General features: G+C 41.0%; 1 protein-coding gene across 4 annotated transcripts in view; it reads left to right on the top strand.

Moving 5' to 3' along the window:
- NBEA (neurobeachin) overlaps nucleotides 1-16,874 on the top strand; it is a 990,744-nt gene that overhangs the window by 502,861 nt on the left and 471,009 nt on the right. For all 4 annotated transcript variants that reach the window (XM_059684425.1, XM_059684424.1, XM_059684423.1 and 1 more), the window contains one exon: nucleotides 15,333-15,397. In XM_059684425.1, coding sequence (XP_059540408.1) covers nucleotides 15,333-15,397 — 65 coding nt within the window. The remainder of the gene's footprint in view (nucleotides 1-15,332; nucleotides 15,398-16,874) is intronic.

Raw genomic sequence — 16,874 nt, 5'->3', positions numbered from 1 at the left:
AAAGCCGCAAGAGAAAAGTAGTTAGTTACCTGCAAGGGAGCACCCATATGACTGTGAGCTGATTTCTCAACAGAAACTTAGCAGGCCATAAGGGAATGGCAAGAAATATTCAAAGTGATGAATAGCAAGGGCCCTCAACCAAGATTACTTTACCCAGCAAAGCTATCATTTAGAATTGAAGGTCAGATAAAGAGCCTCACAGACAAGAAAAAACTAAAGGAGTTCATCACCACCAAACCAGTATTACATGAAATGTTGAAGGGTATTTTTTAAGAATAGGAAGAAGAAGAAAGAAGGAGAAGGGGAAGGGGAAGGGAAAGGGGAAGCAAAGGGGGAGGGGTAGGGGGAGGGAGAGGAGGAGGAGGAGGAGGAGGAGGAGGAAGAAGAAGAAGAAGAAGAAGAAGAAGAAGAAGAAGAAGAAGAAGAAGAAGAAGAAATATAACAATAAAATGGCAATACATACATATCAACAGTTGAATATAAAAATCAAAATAAACAAGGAATCTAATGAACAAAATAAACTGGTGAATAAAATAGAATCAGAGGCATGAAAACATGGAACAGACTGACAAATCTCAGAGGGAAGGGGGAATTCATGCACAGGGCTCGGCCCTTGCAGCCAGAGTGGCTTGCCTCTGCCCTTGCAGCCGTGGCTTCCTCCAGAAGGTCATTTGGCTGTCTGGTCTAATTAGTATATTACACTTTTATTATTATAGATATGCATTACCTATGGACACAGACAATAGGGTAGTGAAAGCCTGGGACATGGCAAGAACTGGACGGAGGAGGCAATGGGAGTAAAAAGAGGGACATCTGTAATACTCTCCACAATAAAGATTTAAAATTTTAAAAAGATGACAAAAGATACTTTGAATACTTGCATATGTTCTTCTTAGTTTATTTTATACTAGAGGCCCAGTGCACAAAAATTTGTGCACTCAGGGGTGTCCCTCAGCCCAGCCCGTGTCCTTTCGGAGTGTGCGACCCTTCAGGGGATGTCCACCTGCTGGATTAGGCCCGCTCCCCAGGGGATCAGACCTAAGCTGGCAGTCAGACACCCCTCTGGTAGCCCGGGAGCCTTTGGGGGATGTCCACTTGCCGGTGAGGAGCAGGCCTAAGGTGCAGTCGGACATCCTTAGCACTGCTGAGGTGGCAGGAGAGGCTCCCGCCACCACCACTGTGCTGGCAGCCATCAGCCTGGCTTGTGGCTGAGCAGAACTCTCCTGTGGGAGCACACTGACCACCAGGGGGCAGCTCCTGCATTGAGCGTCTGTCCTCTGGTGTCAGTGTGTGACATAGTGACCAGTCATTCCCAGTAGTTCTGCTGTTAGTGTCAATTTGCATATTACCCTTTTATTATATAGGATAAAGTCCTGGTGCATGGGTGGGGGCTAGCTGGTTTGCACTGAAGGATGTCCCAGATCAGGGTGGAGGTCCCACAGTGGTGCCTGGTCACCCTGGGTGAGGGGCTGATGGCTGTTTGTAGGCTGCCACAGCCCCTTCAGGGTGGGAGTCCCTACTGGGGTGCCTGGCCAGCCTGGGTGAGGGGCTGGGGCTGTTTTCAGGCTGCCCACAGCCCCTTCTGGGTGGGGGGCTCCCACTGGGGGGCCTGGCCAGTCTGGGTGAGGGGCTGATGGCTGTTTTCAGACTGGCCAAGCCCCCAGCGACCCTAGCTCCCAGGCTCTTCTTTTTTTTCTTTTTTCTTTTATCCCCCTGGGATTTATTTATCTTCTATAATTGAAACTTTGTAGCCTTGAGTGGAGCGGAGGGCCTGCCAGGGCAGGCAGGAAGCTTGGCTTCCTCCATTGCTGGGGGCAACCCAAGCTTCCTGCTCACTCTAGCTCCGTGACCGCTGCCATCTTAGTTGGGTTAATTTGCATACTTGCTCCTGATTGGCTGGTGGGTATGGCTTGTGGGTGTGGCTTGAGCATAGTGGAGGGATGGTTAATTTGCATGTTTCTTTTTTATTATATAGGATACTAGGGGCCCGGTGCACAAAATTCGTGCACTGGGTGTGTGGGGGGGGGGAGTGTCCCTCAGCCCAGCCTGCCCCTTCTCACATACTGGGAGCCCTCAGATGTTGACCCCCATCACCCTCCAATCACAGGATCGGCCCCTTGCCCAGGCCTGACGCCTCTGACAGAGGTGTCAGGCCTGGGCAGGGGACCCTCATTTCCCCCCATCACTGGTTCTGCCCCCCGCCCAGGCCTGATGCCTCTGGCCCAGGCGTCAGGCCTGGGCAGGGGACCCCCAGACCCCTCCGATTGCTGGCTCTGCCCCTTGCCCAGGCCTGATGCCTCAGCCAGAGGCGTAGACCCCCATCACCCTCCGATCGCCTGATCGGCCCCTTGCCCAGGCCTGACGCCTCCGCCAGAGGTGTCAGGCTTGGACAGGGGACTCCCATCTCCCCCCGATCACTGGCTCTGACCCCCGCCCAGGCCTGAGGCCTCTGGCCCAGGAATCATGCCTGGGCAGGGGACCCCCATCTCCCTCTGATCGCTGGCTCCACCCCCCGCCCAAGCCTGACGCCTCTGACCCAGGCTTCAGGCCTGGGCAAGGGGACCATCATATCCCTCCAATCCCCAGCTCTGCCCCCCACCCAGGCCTGATGCCTCTGGCTCAGGCATCAGGCCTGGGCAGGGGACCCCAGCCCCCCGCCCAGGCCTGATGCCTCGGCCAGAGGAGTTGACCCTCATCACCCTCCGATCACCAATCACCGGATCAGCCCCTTGACCAGGCCTGAGGCCTCCGGTAGAGGTGTCAGGCCTGGGCGGGGGACCCCCAGCTCCCCGCGGTTGCAGGCTCCGCCCCTGCCCAGGCCTAACGCCTCTGACCAAGGCATTAGGCCTGGGCAGGGGACTCCCAGCTCCCCGCGATCTCCCGCTCTGCCCCTGCCCAGGCCTAACGCCTCTGGCCTAGGCGTCCAGCCCGGGCACCGGGGACCCGCAGTGGCAGCGGGGGGCGCGCGATTGCGCGGGCTCCGCCCCTGCCCCTGCAGAACACCTCTGGCTGAGGCATCCGGTTTGGGCAGCAGGGACCCGCAGCTGCAGCAGCCCCACAATCGTGGGCTCCACTTTAGGCCCAGGCAAGGGACCCCTATCTCCCGGGACTGCCAGCTTCGACCGTGCCCAGCTCCCATCGCTGGCTCCACCCGTACTTCCTGCTATCACTGGCCAGGGCGGCAAAGGTGCCTGATTCTCCAATCATGGCTGGGGGTCAGGACAAAGGCGGCCCCAGGGCCGCCTTTGCCCTGCCCCCCAGCTCTTAGCTCCCCCCTGGGTTTCCGATCACTGTCAGTGGCAGGGGGCTTCTTCCTGCTTTCCCTTTCGCCTCCCTGCATTGTGCCTACATATGCAAATTAGCCGCCATCTTTGTTGGCAGTTAACTGCCATCTCAATTGGCAGTTAATTTGCATATAGCCCTGATTAGCCAATGAAAAGGTTAGCGCCGTACGCCAATTACCATTTTTCTCTTTTATTAGTGTAGATATCTGTAGATATATATGATATATGTATTGAAAGCATTATTCATCTGTTTGTCTTTCTACATAATATATTTTTGCTTTAGCCCATGTACTTATTAACTTTTCTAACTTTTTGCACAGAATTTATAAGCTTGCCAGTTGAAATGAGCATTCATTATGAAAAATTTTGCTGAACATATCTACTTATTTTAGAAGCAGTTTAAGATAAGTAGACATTAGGATACAGGAAGTAAAAAACCAGTTCTGGAGTTCCAAAAAACTTAAGATCTCAATTTTACTTCCTATTTTTACCTTGAAATATTTTTCATATTTTGAAAAATTTTGACACGGATTGAGTCTCCAAGGACATTAAATTGTTTTTTAAATTTTATACAAAGCAAAAGGGAATGAGAAATGTGCATTAAGCTGCCATAGAGGAGGAAAAACTGGTGGGCAAAAGAAATTACATCCTGAGTCTGAGATTTCTACTAGGTCGTCTAACTACCATAAAATTATTGTGAAGAGAACATCGGGATTTAATTGTCATCCTTCTGGAACTTATTTGTCTTCAAAGTTTTTCGTTTCAAAGGATCCTTAACTTGATATCCAATTCTCTGAAAAAGTCCTTCATCTTTAGGAAATTTTATGCATCCATGTAGAAGAGTTAAAGAATTGTGACAAAGCTGTCTAAAGCCTTGGCAGTTCTCTGCAGGCATTTAAACCCAGTTTAGTATGTTTCCTTGTGAAGATAAGAACTCAGTGCCTATGGTAACATATTTTTTCTTACGACTGTTCATTTTCTTTAATAGTGGGGTGAGTTTGTGTGTGTGTATGTTTTCTGAAATGGCAGAAGACTTTCTGGAATGATTTGTAGATAAGATTTTTAAAATAATACTTTTTTGTTGTCATTGCCAAGCAATTATCTTTATTGAAATGACAATCAATTATTTTTATCTCCTTGTATACATTCTCATGTTATGCCTTTTCATTGTTTTAAGTAATTTCTTTATGCCTACATGTAAGACAATTGTTAGAGAGTTAGGACAGTAATTAAAGTATTCATTTTCTGTTTAGATATCCCATTTGTTAACTCTCATGGTACTTTATACTTGAGAAACCACAGCAAACAAATATTCAAATTCCTCTATGCTTTGTACTTTTGTTGTCACAAAGTTTTACATTTCTCCCTTTTCAGTATTTTCCCAAATTATTTTTGAAACTCCTAGAATCACAATGATGTGCATTTAAGAAAACAAAACCAAAATTGCTTCAGTGTAAAAGAATATAATCATTGCCTAACCTAATTCATTACTCACATTTTAATACATTCATTATAAGCTAATACGTTCAGTCTTACAAAAATACCATATATCACAATGAAATACCATGTTAGAGTTTCAAAGGATCTTAAGGGTGGCCTTAGTTTAGAGATGTGTATATTTTAATAATTATGACATAAATTTTGATGAAATTATAATACAATAGTATACTATTTTACAAAGGAAGTTTAATTGAACAATTTGAAGGAAAATATACACATCACTTTATGACAACTATATTACCCAACTTTAGGTACTTTGGGATTTTATGAGTGCAGGCTTGTCTAGAGGGAGAAATGACCTAAGTCAGTGGTTTTGAACACTACTCTCACATCAAAATTATTTGGAAAGCTTTAAAATAAAACTGATTTCTGGGCCTTATCCTTAGATATTTTTCTGATTTAATTGGTACATTTTAACAACTCCCCTGTTGATTCTTTTGTTCAGGCAAAATTGGGAACCACAGATTTAAGTGATTTCATAGATTTTCGAGGATTAAATCATTCAACAACAAAAATAATGTTGAGAACATACAGTATGCCAGTCACTTGCTACTTACTGGGTATACTTAGTTAAATAAAACAAGATCCTTCCTTTCATTAAGAAGTTTATGATCTAGTGGGGAGTCATATGTATAAGTAGATCACTAGAAAATATAAATAGTTATATTTAACAGAGAATGTTCTCTGGTTAATAAAAATACAAAATATTAAGTACTGAGGAAATAATGATTCTAGGTTGATCCTATTTCCCATTTTCAAAGTTTTAAAATTATTTCATTGACACACTTAAAGACTTATTACTTTGCCAGCATGAACCCTTAGTATTGCCCTTTTCCATAGGAATAACGATAAAAAAATTCATCTATATCTTGGGATAACTGAAGAATATGCTAGTTGTTACATTTTTCCTATAGGATACTTTTTTTCCCATCCCACTTTTTTTCCTTTGCACTTCTTAATTTTTGTTGACTGCTCAATTCTGTGTACCATATTTTACCAAGGATGTAAAGAGATTGGATTTTCATTTAAATGCCCCCAAAAGTTGTGCTACGTTCACAACTGTCATTCATAAATCTTTAAAACAAAATTTAAAAAACACATTAAATCCTGATATTTTCTGTGGGGAAAAATATACTTGTGAGGAATATTTTGTCCTCCCTTTTTCTCTTTCTCATTTAGTATTTTCTTTATTAGTTGAAAGAAATAAACTTGTATTTTCTTTATTGACATATGAAATAAATTTGTTTATAATTCACCAAAATAACGAAAACTAAAATGTCTTATGCTAAATATCAGAAAACAGCTGGTGAAAACTCATGTTTAAAATTTATAGTTTCATTGCTACTTGTGTGGCTTAAATCCTCACTTCTCCAGCTCCTCTACTGAAGCATCCCCCTGGGACACAGTGGATAGCAGGGAGGAGTTGAAGGGCTGACACAAACTGTAACCCATACAACCCACCATAAGCACAAACATCCTTTGTTCTTATATTTTAAATTCATATTTAACTATATTCTTTTATTGCTTATAATCGCGATTTAAATTACTTGGCTTTTTTTTTTTTTCGACACTAGGGAGATGAGTTTATCCAGGGCATTAGTTTACCTCCTGCCTGTGATTTTTAAATCTCCTATAACAATTTCAAAAACAAAAGCTTTCACAAACCTCTTTCTTAAGGAAAGGCAATTAGGACCATTTTTGTGACCTTATGATTTGTTCATATTTAATGTAGTTAACAGAGATGGCCTTGACAAATTGAAATTGTGTAAATTGGTCATTATAGTTGATAGGGAACTTTAAAAAACATTCAAAAACTAAATTACACTCTAATATTAGGTAGAATGTACTTTGTCTCTTCCTTGGGTCAAGGCCTGCAGAGCTAGTCTTGTACTTCCAGCCATAGCACATTAACACATAACTCAGTAGGCTCCTGTGTCATAGAAAAAAATATTCATGTTTGGCAGGCAAATAAGTAATAGAATTTGAAAAAAAACGATACCAGGGAGTATAATATTCATTAAATTTTATACATAAAGATATTTTTCTTTCTTTTCCATCCAGTGTCACTAACCTTCTAGAATTAAAGTCTTGCTGCCTTAATGCTGTAGTATAGTCTCTGAAAATTATATCATCTATTTCTTCTGCCCCTACAGTTATCACAGATGAGTAAAATATGGCTCTTTGTTCAAAGATGCACTACCTAAAGTCTAATCATATTATGTGCACATAAAACATATAAAGAGTAAACTGAGGTTGCAGGCATATGGAAAACATTATTAAACAAGTTAGTATTGAACTCCTATATTGGAAAATTGGTATTTCAGCTTATGTTGTTTGAAAATCCTGTTATCAGATAAGTATTTGATATTTACTCATGTCTGAGGACAGAAGATCAGGACAATCAGAGATAGCAGAAGAGGTAGGTAGATAGGCAGCCTCTTAAACTTCTTGTAAAGGTTTGGAGAAGAACAGAAAATATCTGAGACAGAAAGAGAGAGGGAAAGAAAGGAGAGGGAGGGAGGGAGGGAGAAAGAGAGAGAGAGAGAGAGAGAGAGAGAGAGAGAGAGAGAGAGAGAATTCTTCCCTCTTTTTGTGATCACCATGCTTTTTCATGTCTTCATAGAAAAAGAACCCAGTTGGTCTGTGCTTCCACAGAAGAAACTCTGTGTTAGGTTAGTTAGGAGCATCCTTAACAGGGACATTCTTAAAAATTTATCTTCATTTTTATAGTATTACAGATGTCCCCTCCTTTTTCCCCATTGACCCCCTCCTTCCCACTCCCATCCCCTCCCTGGGCCAACTATTGTCTGTTTCCATGGGTTGTGTGTATTTTAAAAGATTACATTACCTGTCACATAGCTTTATATCCTATAAATAAAAGCCTAATGTGCTAAGTGTCCAATCATCCGGTCATCCATTCAACCAATCAAAGTGTAATATGCTAATGATACGCTAAGACTGCTCAACTGCTCGTTATGACATTCACTGACCACCAGGGGGCAGACGCTCCAACTAGTAGGTTAGCTTACTGCTGGGCTCTGGCCCATGGGGACTGAGTGAGAGAGGCCGGACATGCTCTGGAGCCCTCCCACGGTCCCTCCCTGCCGGGAGCTGGTCCATCCTTGCTGTTTCAAGGGACCTGGCATATATGGCATACTGTTCTTAATATGTTTGCTCACCTTCTTGGCACTATGTGTTTTAACCAAGGTCACCTCTCTGAGAAAGGTTGTTTCCCAGGTAGGGATTTTCCCCTGAAGTTAGGGAGGGAATAAAACCCCTAACTATGAACAATCATGCTTAAGCTACATAATCTTTACTCCCTGGAATGGAGATAAGAAACGTCCTAACCTTTGGAATAGAGATTGATAGGATTGGAATCAACTGGTATAAATACAGATGTAACAAGGCAACAGAACCCACAGAACCTAGATGCAGAACCTACACAGAACCTAGAGACAGAAGAACTTCGCTGGAGAGAACATGGCAAAAGATCCTGGACAGAAACTGGAGACAGAGCCTAGAGACAGAACTTAGAAGACAGAACCAAGAGAGACAGAACCTAGACACAGAACCTAGAGACAGAAGAACTTTGCTGGAGAGAACATGGCAAAAGATCCTAGACAGAAACTGGCCACAGAACCTAGAGACAGAACCTAGCGAGAGAACATGGCAAAAGATCCTGGACAGAAACTGGACACAGAACCTAGACACAGAACCTGGACACAGAACCTAGAGACAGAACCTAACTAGAGAACATGGCAAAAGATCCTGGACAGAAATTGGCTACAGAACCTAGAGACAGACCTGGCTACAGAACCTGGATAGAACAATGCAAGAGAACCTGACTAGAACCTGGTGACTGAACCTGGCTATAGAACCTGGACAGAACCTGGCTGGAGAACCTAGCGAGGGAACATGGCTACAGAACCTGGCTGGAGAACCTGACCAGAACTTGGCTAGAGATCCTGGCTAGTCTGCTGATCAACTGAATGCTGTCTCTGTTTAATTCCTTCTTCGCCAACTCCGTCCACACCTTTGGGGACCCCTGGACCTGCTGGGGCTGGACCCCAACACCTCCCCAGCTGGCCAACCTCCCACGTCCCTCTCCAGCCCCAATCGTGCACTGGTGGGGTCCCTAGGCCTGCCCTGCACCCTCTCACAATCCAGGACCTCTTGGAGGATATCGGAGAGCTAGTTTCAGCCCAATCCCGCAGGCCAGGCCAAGGGACCCCACTGGTGCAAGAATTCATGCACTGGGCCTCTAGTCTATAATAACAATGGGGAATTGCATGTGAATGCAGCTTACCCAATAAGTCACTAATAATATTTATTGAGTATTACTTATATGGCTTGTTTTCAGCAGGTGGTAACAATGAAAATTATAATAGGATATAGGATTTAAAACCACATTTTGCTCTTCATCATAAAAACAAGAAGCTATCTTTCTCTCAAACTCCTACCAAAATTTTTCTTAGCTTTAACTGCAAAATTTTTTGAGAGAGTATATTTCTAGCTACTACACTCTTTTCTTCAATTGCCTTTCATTCATCAAACCAGTTCAATCAAGCTTTCATCTACTGAATTCTAGTTACCAAGTCCCAGGACCTCTCCTGTGTCCTCATCATACCTAACATTTTTGACACGTGGAAAAATTAACAATGTAACAATATACAAGCAAAAGTAATGATAGGTTTCTAATACCTAATCTGCAAAATTTAGAGAATAAAATGAAAAAGGACACAGTCCCACCAGCACAGAAAGGTTCAGGAAATTTCTCTTGGGCAAGAAGACTTCAGTCCTCTTTTTTCAGGTAGGAAACTTTGAGAAAATAGCAACTCTAACTTCAGGCCTTTGAGGAGGATAGCTAACTCAAATACAAAACCTGTCAGTGGCATTCTCATTGAACCAATTAAAGAATTGTATTGCCTGCTAATCCATAAAAAACAATTCTGGAGGAAAAAATACATGCATTGCAATAATAAATTTCCATATATAATTTTTTGATAAGTCTTCCATATTCAAAATTTCTATGTAATCTGGTAAAATTAACTATTTCCTTCTTGATAGTCTATTAGTCTGCATGCCATACAAGTCTCCTGATTCTTTATAGAAACTGTGTTAGTTTTGTAATAGTTTTGTTACACTGTTATAAAAGAAAAAGTTTAATTTTGAAATAATTTTAAAATTTGTGTAGATAGTTTAAAGACATAACAAAGCAAAACAAAAATCAGAAACCTGCTTCACCCCTGAGACACATTTAGTTGAGGCAGCTACTTTGAATTCTTTTACCATGTTATTAATCAGTATTTTCTAAATAACATTGTATAGCAATGTCCTTGGTTTTCTACTTTTTTTTTCATTTTGACTTTATTAAAGCATTTTATTCTTATAACACTGTCACCTACTCCCTACTAAAAAATAAGAGGAAGGGACCTGAAGTTGTGTTCTGAGTTATTCTGTCCTAACCATGAAGCTTTGACTACTTCATTACAAAAGAATTTTCATCTAACTTTGTAATCCAATTAAAGAGATCAAGAAAAAAGAAGAAAGGGGGTAATCCCTATGTTTCTCAGCTTTTGCCCACTATTCTTACATTACAGTTTTCGAGCACATCAGTATTCCTTGCAAATGCCATTCGTAGGTTAACTATCCATCATCACTTTTTTCCTTAACTCTTTTTTGTGTGAAATTAACTGCTGTTTTGCTACTTGCTTTTTTTTACTACATTTTCTATAGGACTATCATTAAATTTCCCCCAAACTTTCCAATTGCACTGAAAGCCTACTCTAAATATAATGCATATCAAATATTATCTGAAACCCTGCTTAACAAGATAACACTCTTGGTACTTATATTCACCATTATTTGGAGAATTCTCATGGTCTCTTTCCTGTGCCAGATTTACAGTTTCTTAGATATGTGTATACTGCTTTTCTGATTTCTTCCCTTGTAGTAATATTTTGAGTTGTTCATATGTATTTGAACTTTTCCACCTCATGAGCACTTGGTGGGTTTTCACTCCCTTGCTCCAAGAAACTGAGAATTCACTTATTTACTTTCTTTGATTGGTGAAAAGTGCTAAGTGACATGTGTTACTTCTGGGCAGAAGCTACAAGAGCAATTGATGCTCTTTTCCCTCCATCTTAGTTGCTGATAACATTCCAGACAACGGCCACATTGCTGGTCTGGCTCCTGAAAGAGAATGACTACAATGTAGAACAGAGCACAGGCAGTGAATATGGAACTTAAGGAAGAAATAACCCTTGTTTCCAAAGCCCCTGAGATTTGGGCACTGTCACATTATAATCTTGTCTCTCCTTTTTTATGTACTCTTTCATTTTGGCAGAGCACACTATCAATAGGTTCTTGAAAGAAGTGGGTGAAAAATAAATGTTTATGCATGTCTGAAAATATAATTATTTATCTTCATATTTATTGATAGTTTAGCTGGATATTGTGCTTGACTATTATGCTTTTGATAATTTTGAAGGTATTATGTTCTTTCCTCCTGTCTTCTTGTTTTGGTGCTGAGAAGTCTAGTGTCCTTCTGATCCTTGATTCTTTATTTAAACACTTTTTTTCCTGTTAGCCTTTTCCTTAAACCTGGTGTCCTGAAATTTTAGGATGCTACAACTCCATAATTGAAGTTTATTGTCTCTCTTCTGAAAGGGCCTATAAAACAACTTCTTACTATTTCCCCTTGCTCAGAAATGACAAATTACTTTTCTAAAACACTAATTTCTTGGATGAAGTGTTGCAGTCATACACTTTCATTGGCTTTCTCATCATATAAGCTCTAATATCTTTAGCTTAGCTCAGATTTATTTCTACTATCTATAATAATAAAAGGGTAATATGATAATTAGACCGGATGTCCTTCCGGACGACCTTCTGGATGAAGCTGGGGCTGTGAGGGAAGCCTGGGTTCCAGGTGCCTGCCAGCAGGCGGAGGGAAACCCGGGTCTCGGGTGCAGAGGGAAGCCAGTGCCAGCAGCCGGGGGAAGAAAGGCCTACACTTGCACAAAATTTGTGCATTGGACCTCTAATCCAATATAATAAAAGCCTAATATGCTAAGTGTCCAGTCATCTGATTGTCCATTCAAGAAATCAAAGGGTCATATGCTAATGATATGCTAAAGTCGCTCAACTGCTCACTACGACATGCACTGACCACCAGGGGGCAGATAGTCGACTGGTTGACCAGTCGCTATGATGTGAACTGACCACCAAGGGGCAGATGCTCTGACTGGTAGGTTAGCTGACTTGTGGGCTCTGGCCCATTGGGACTGAGTGAGAGGTGCTGGACATGCCCTGGAGCCATCCTGCAGTCCTTCCCTGGCTGGCCAACCTCCCACATTCCTCCTCAGCCCTGATCGTGCACTGGTGGGGTCCCTCAGTCTGCCCTGTACCCTCTCACAATCCGGGACCCCTCAAGGGATGTCAGAGAGCCGGTTTCAGCCCAATTCCACAGGCCAGGCCGAGGGACCCCACTGGTGCATGAATTTGTGCACTGGGCCTCTAGTTCCTCTATAAAATATTGCAGATAAGCATCTCAAGGGCTGACAGCACCTTACACATATGTTTTGTTTGATCTGAACAGAGTTTTTAAAAACATTTTATTCTGTGATCTTTTAGAAACAGTATAATTTGGGGTGCATATGTAATACCTGAAGCACATTGTGAAATATCCTCTTTAAAAATTCTCTTCATATTAGAAGTTTATACTGATAAAGAGCTTTGATGCAGCATCATAAAGAAAATTGTGTATAAGAAATTGTCCACAAGAATCTACCCTTCTGAGTGACATGATTCTTGTTATGTAAAAATCTATTCTTTATTTAAGCTAATATCACAGTAAATGTGAAGTATTCCTGATAAATTGGCACATTGTGGTTTATTTGTTTGCAGTAAATATAGGCTATATAATGGTAATACGTAAAATATTTAAGAGGATGGCAGTAAAAATTTTTTTAAAATATATTTTTATTAATATCAAAGAGGAAGGAAGAGGGAGAGAGAGATAGAAACATCCATGATGAGACTCATGGATCGGCTGCCTCCTGCAAATCCCCCACTAGGAATCAAGCCACAACCTGGCCATATGCCCTTGACTGGAATCGAACCTGGGACCATTCAGTTCACAGGCCAATGCTCTATCCACTGAGCCAAACTGGCTAGGGCGGTAGTAAGTCATTTTGTTAAAATGTAGGAAAAAGTTTTCTATAATTTCTCAACAGAAATTATTTGAAAGATTTAATAAGCTTTGTAAAATACAATAACAATCTTATTATTTTGATAAACTTTAGTTAAAGGTTGTTGAAGCTAAAACATGTTGCTAAAAATGACATCATTTAGGTCTCCTTTTCTTTATAAAATAACTAGTGGCCTGGTGCACAAAATTCATGCATGAAAGGGGGCATTCCCTCAGCCCAGCCTGCACCCTCCCCAATCGGGGACCCCTTGGGGAATGTCTGACTGCCAGTTTAGGCCCAATCCCACAGGATCATCCCTCTCGCATTCTGGGACTGCTGGCTCCTAACCGCTCACCTACCTGCCTGCCCAATCACCCCTAACTGCCTCTAGGGGTGATAGTCCCTAACCTCTCTGCCTGCCTTCCTGATCTCCCCTGCCTCTGCCTGCCTGCCTGATCACCCCTACCTGCCCTCCCCTGCCAGCCTGATCTCACCCCCAGCTGACCTCTCCTGCATGCCTGATCTCACTCCCAACTGCCCTCCCCTGCCGGCCTGGTTGCCCCCAACTGCCCTCCCCTGCCACCCTAATCTTGCCCTCAGTGGCCCTCCCCAACAACCTGGTCTTGCCCCCAACTACCCTCCCCTGCTGACCTGGTTGCCCCAAACTGCCCTCCCCTACTGGCTTGATCTCGCCCCCAACGGCCCTCCCCTGCCGGCCTGATCTCTCCCCAAACTGCCCTCCCCTGCCAGCCTGGTTGCTCCCAACTGACCTCCCCTCCTGGCCTGATCTCGCCCCCAACTGCCCTCCCCTGCTGGCCTGATCTTGCCCCCAGCTGCCCTTCCCTGCCGGCCTGATAGCTCCTAACTGCCCTCCTCTGCCAGCCAATTTGGTTCTGATTGGTCGGTTTCTATGTCAAAAGCTCCGCCCCCTAGGCAGCCATTGGCTCCTCACACTTCACCCAGATTTGGTTCTGATTGGTTGGTTTCTATACCAGTCAGCATCTCTAGGCCTATCAATGGGGCCTGATCAGAAAGGTGGGGCTGATCAGCAGCCGGGGTGGAGGCCTGAAGAGAAATGGAGGCACAGCTGCTGGCCTGGCCTGGAGAGAAAGAGAGAGGCAAGTGCTGATCAACAGCTGCCACACAGGCTATGGATCAGACCCTGCTTCTCTCTTCAGGCCTCTCTCTGGGCCTGATTCGCAGCCCTCTCAGCAGTCAGCTGACTGCAGGACTGACTTTCGGTTGGTCGAGCCCCTGGTCGTGACAGACCCAGGGTTTTTATATATTAGTATTACCACATCACTCTTCCCGAGTTGTTGATTCTCTCTTGGAGAAATGTGGGTTAGTGGTTTGTTCTTCTATAATTCTTCATAAATTTACTTAGAGCAGAGAATATTTACATACCAAACACCTACTTTTGCAGACCACATTTATTCACAGCATGTGTATAAGCTTTAGAGGAGCATGTGATCAGGAATAGAGTGAAGGGTTATCATAGAGACTATTCTTTTTGTGAAGCTGAATTCATAGGTGGGGAGCTGACCACCTACGGTATGTGTGGCCAGCACTTTAATTGTTAACTCATGGAGAAAAAAAAAAGTCTATAGATGAGTGATGTAAGTGACCAATAAGGACATATATACATATGTACTAGGGAAGTATTTACTTACAGTACTATTGAAGTGGATATAATTTTAAGCCAAAAATTGTAATTTACCAGCTATATTTAAAAAAGACTTCCCAAATTAAAATTACTGGGATAAATCAATAACCAAAAAAATTATTTAAAGCATATTCTAAATATGTCATAGGAAGAGTATAACATTTGGATATAGTTTTAATATTAAATATTTATACATTTTAAAAGAATTTACTATTTATAAGAATTTATATACATTTTACATGCCTTTCAGTCATTTGGACTACACACGTAATTATAACATTTCATTTACAAGTTAATCTAAATATGTTGTTTATATTTCTAATTTTCATTTTATAACCTCAGTGAGAATTTTCTATATCAGGGACTAAAATTTCTATTCCAATATTTCTAACCCTTATATAGCCACTATACATTTGGTCTCTTTTGGAAGGAAGGACAATTTGTGCTGAGAATTTGTGATCTGTACCTATGATCTCACTTTCTATTTCAGTGGGCATCAAGCCTGAAATTTAGTAGGAACTCGATAGCACCTTTTAAAATGAGTAGCACAGTAACATTTGTTAATTTTTTTGAAGATTTAAAAATATCATAACATGGAAGTTATTTTAATAGTGCCAACATGGTCCTTAAACAAGATGTTACTTTTCTTTACATGCTCATTTTTATGACACTTGGTTTGGTTTCTCTTTTTAGGAATGGCAAAATTCTATTCAGAAGAATGCAGGACTTGCATTTATTGAACTCATCAATGAAGGAAGGTAATAAATTTCACAATTTTTATTCCACTGCACATTTTATTCCACTGGGAGCTGTTTTTTCCTGCCATCTGGTCAAAAAATGTATAAGAAAATGTTTTAATTAAATAATTTGCCACAGAAACTTTAAAAGAAAAAAATTTAAAATGTTAAAAATATTTATTCACTCAGGAGCATGTATGAAATAAAGGGACAAACTTTAGAAAGTTTTTGTGAGATTGGAGCCACATCTTACTAAGTAGTAAAGTTGTTTTACATAGATCAAGTGAACCTCGTCTGCAGTCCCATCTGCCACTCCATCTGGTTTCAGTGTTATGCTCCATGTGGACTCCCTCTGCCTATCTCAGCTCATGTGAAACAGTTTTATCTGAACATGCTGTGCTATCTGGTATCCAGCTGAAAATGTGAAGGATGTTAAATATAGGAAGTATAACAGTCTGGTTAGGAATTTATATATACCATTATTAAAATGATGCTATAAGTAAAATTATGTTTCAGCCTATTATTGTATTTTCTCTTTATTATAAACAGTTGTTCACTATGATTTTCTGAAAACTTTACTGGCAGTGTATACATTAAGACAAATGTAACTGTCATCATTTTGACATGTACAGCTTCTATTAGCTAAAGACCTGCATTCTTTGCAACTTGAGTTTCTTCTATGATACGGTATAATCTTTGAGAAATAATGACTGATATTTGGCGTAATCTATTTATTTGTATTTCAAACCAAATTAAATTAAATTGATAAATAATTCTTACTATATATAAAATTTTATCAAGGGAGTGGTATTATGAAAGAATATTTTGCAACATATCCCTTGAAAATTAGTTTGTGTATGGTAGAGAAATCCATTTTTAAAGTACCTTAAATAAGTTTAGTATTATTGTTGTTTTTCCCCATCAAGTTTTATATTCTAAGAAATAGCCTCTGTTGTTATAACAATGAATCTTAATGAATATCTCTCATTTAGATATTCCATGTTTGAATTATTTTTAGTCACAATAATGTAACTCTAAAAATTTAAATAAGTTTTTGACTCACTGCAAAGCAAAAGATGCAACAAAATATTAGTTTTTTTAAGTAACATAAATAAGTTTACATAACAACACACTGTAGTTCTTATAAAACTTTATTATTGTAAGAATTGACAATAATTATTACCCATCTTCAGGTGATGAAAACTAGAAAAAAAAATTCACAGGCTACTTACTCATTATCATATCAGTTACAGAAACTCTCAATTCACATTCATGCTAATTTTGCTAATTTCTTTCAACTGTGAAGTAAAAAACAAAAATTATTTTGTCATCAGTAACTCTGAAGGGTTAACAGAATTGAACCTTTAACACTTAAGATTATAATGTTGTCTAAGACAAAAAGAGGATGGAGAATTTGCTATTATCAGAGGTTTTTAGCTTTTGATGCTGTATTATTGTTCAGTGGTAGAGTTTGTTTTATTTTAGGAAAGAGGTTGGA

The sequence above is a fragment of the Myotis daubentonii genome, chromosome 2, assembly GCF_963259705.1.
Source record: "Myotis daubentonii chromosome 2, mMyoDau2.1, whole genome shotgun sequence".
NCBI classification, from domain to species: domain Eukaryota; kingdom Metazoa; phylum Chordata; class Mammalia; order Chiroptera; family Vespertilionidae; genus Myotis; species Myotis daubentonii.
The sequence above is the reverse complement of the archived record's forward strand: the minus strand, read 5'-3'. Positions and strand labels throughout refer to the sequence as shown.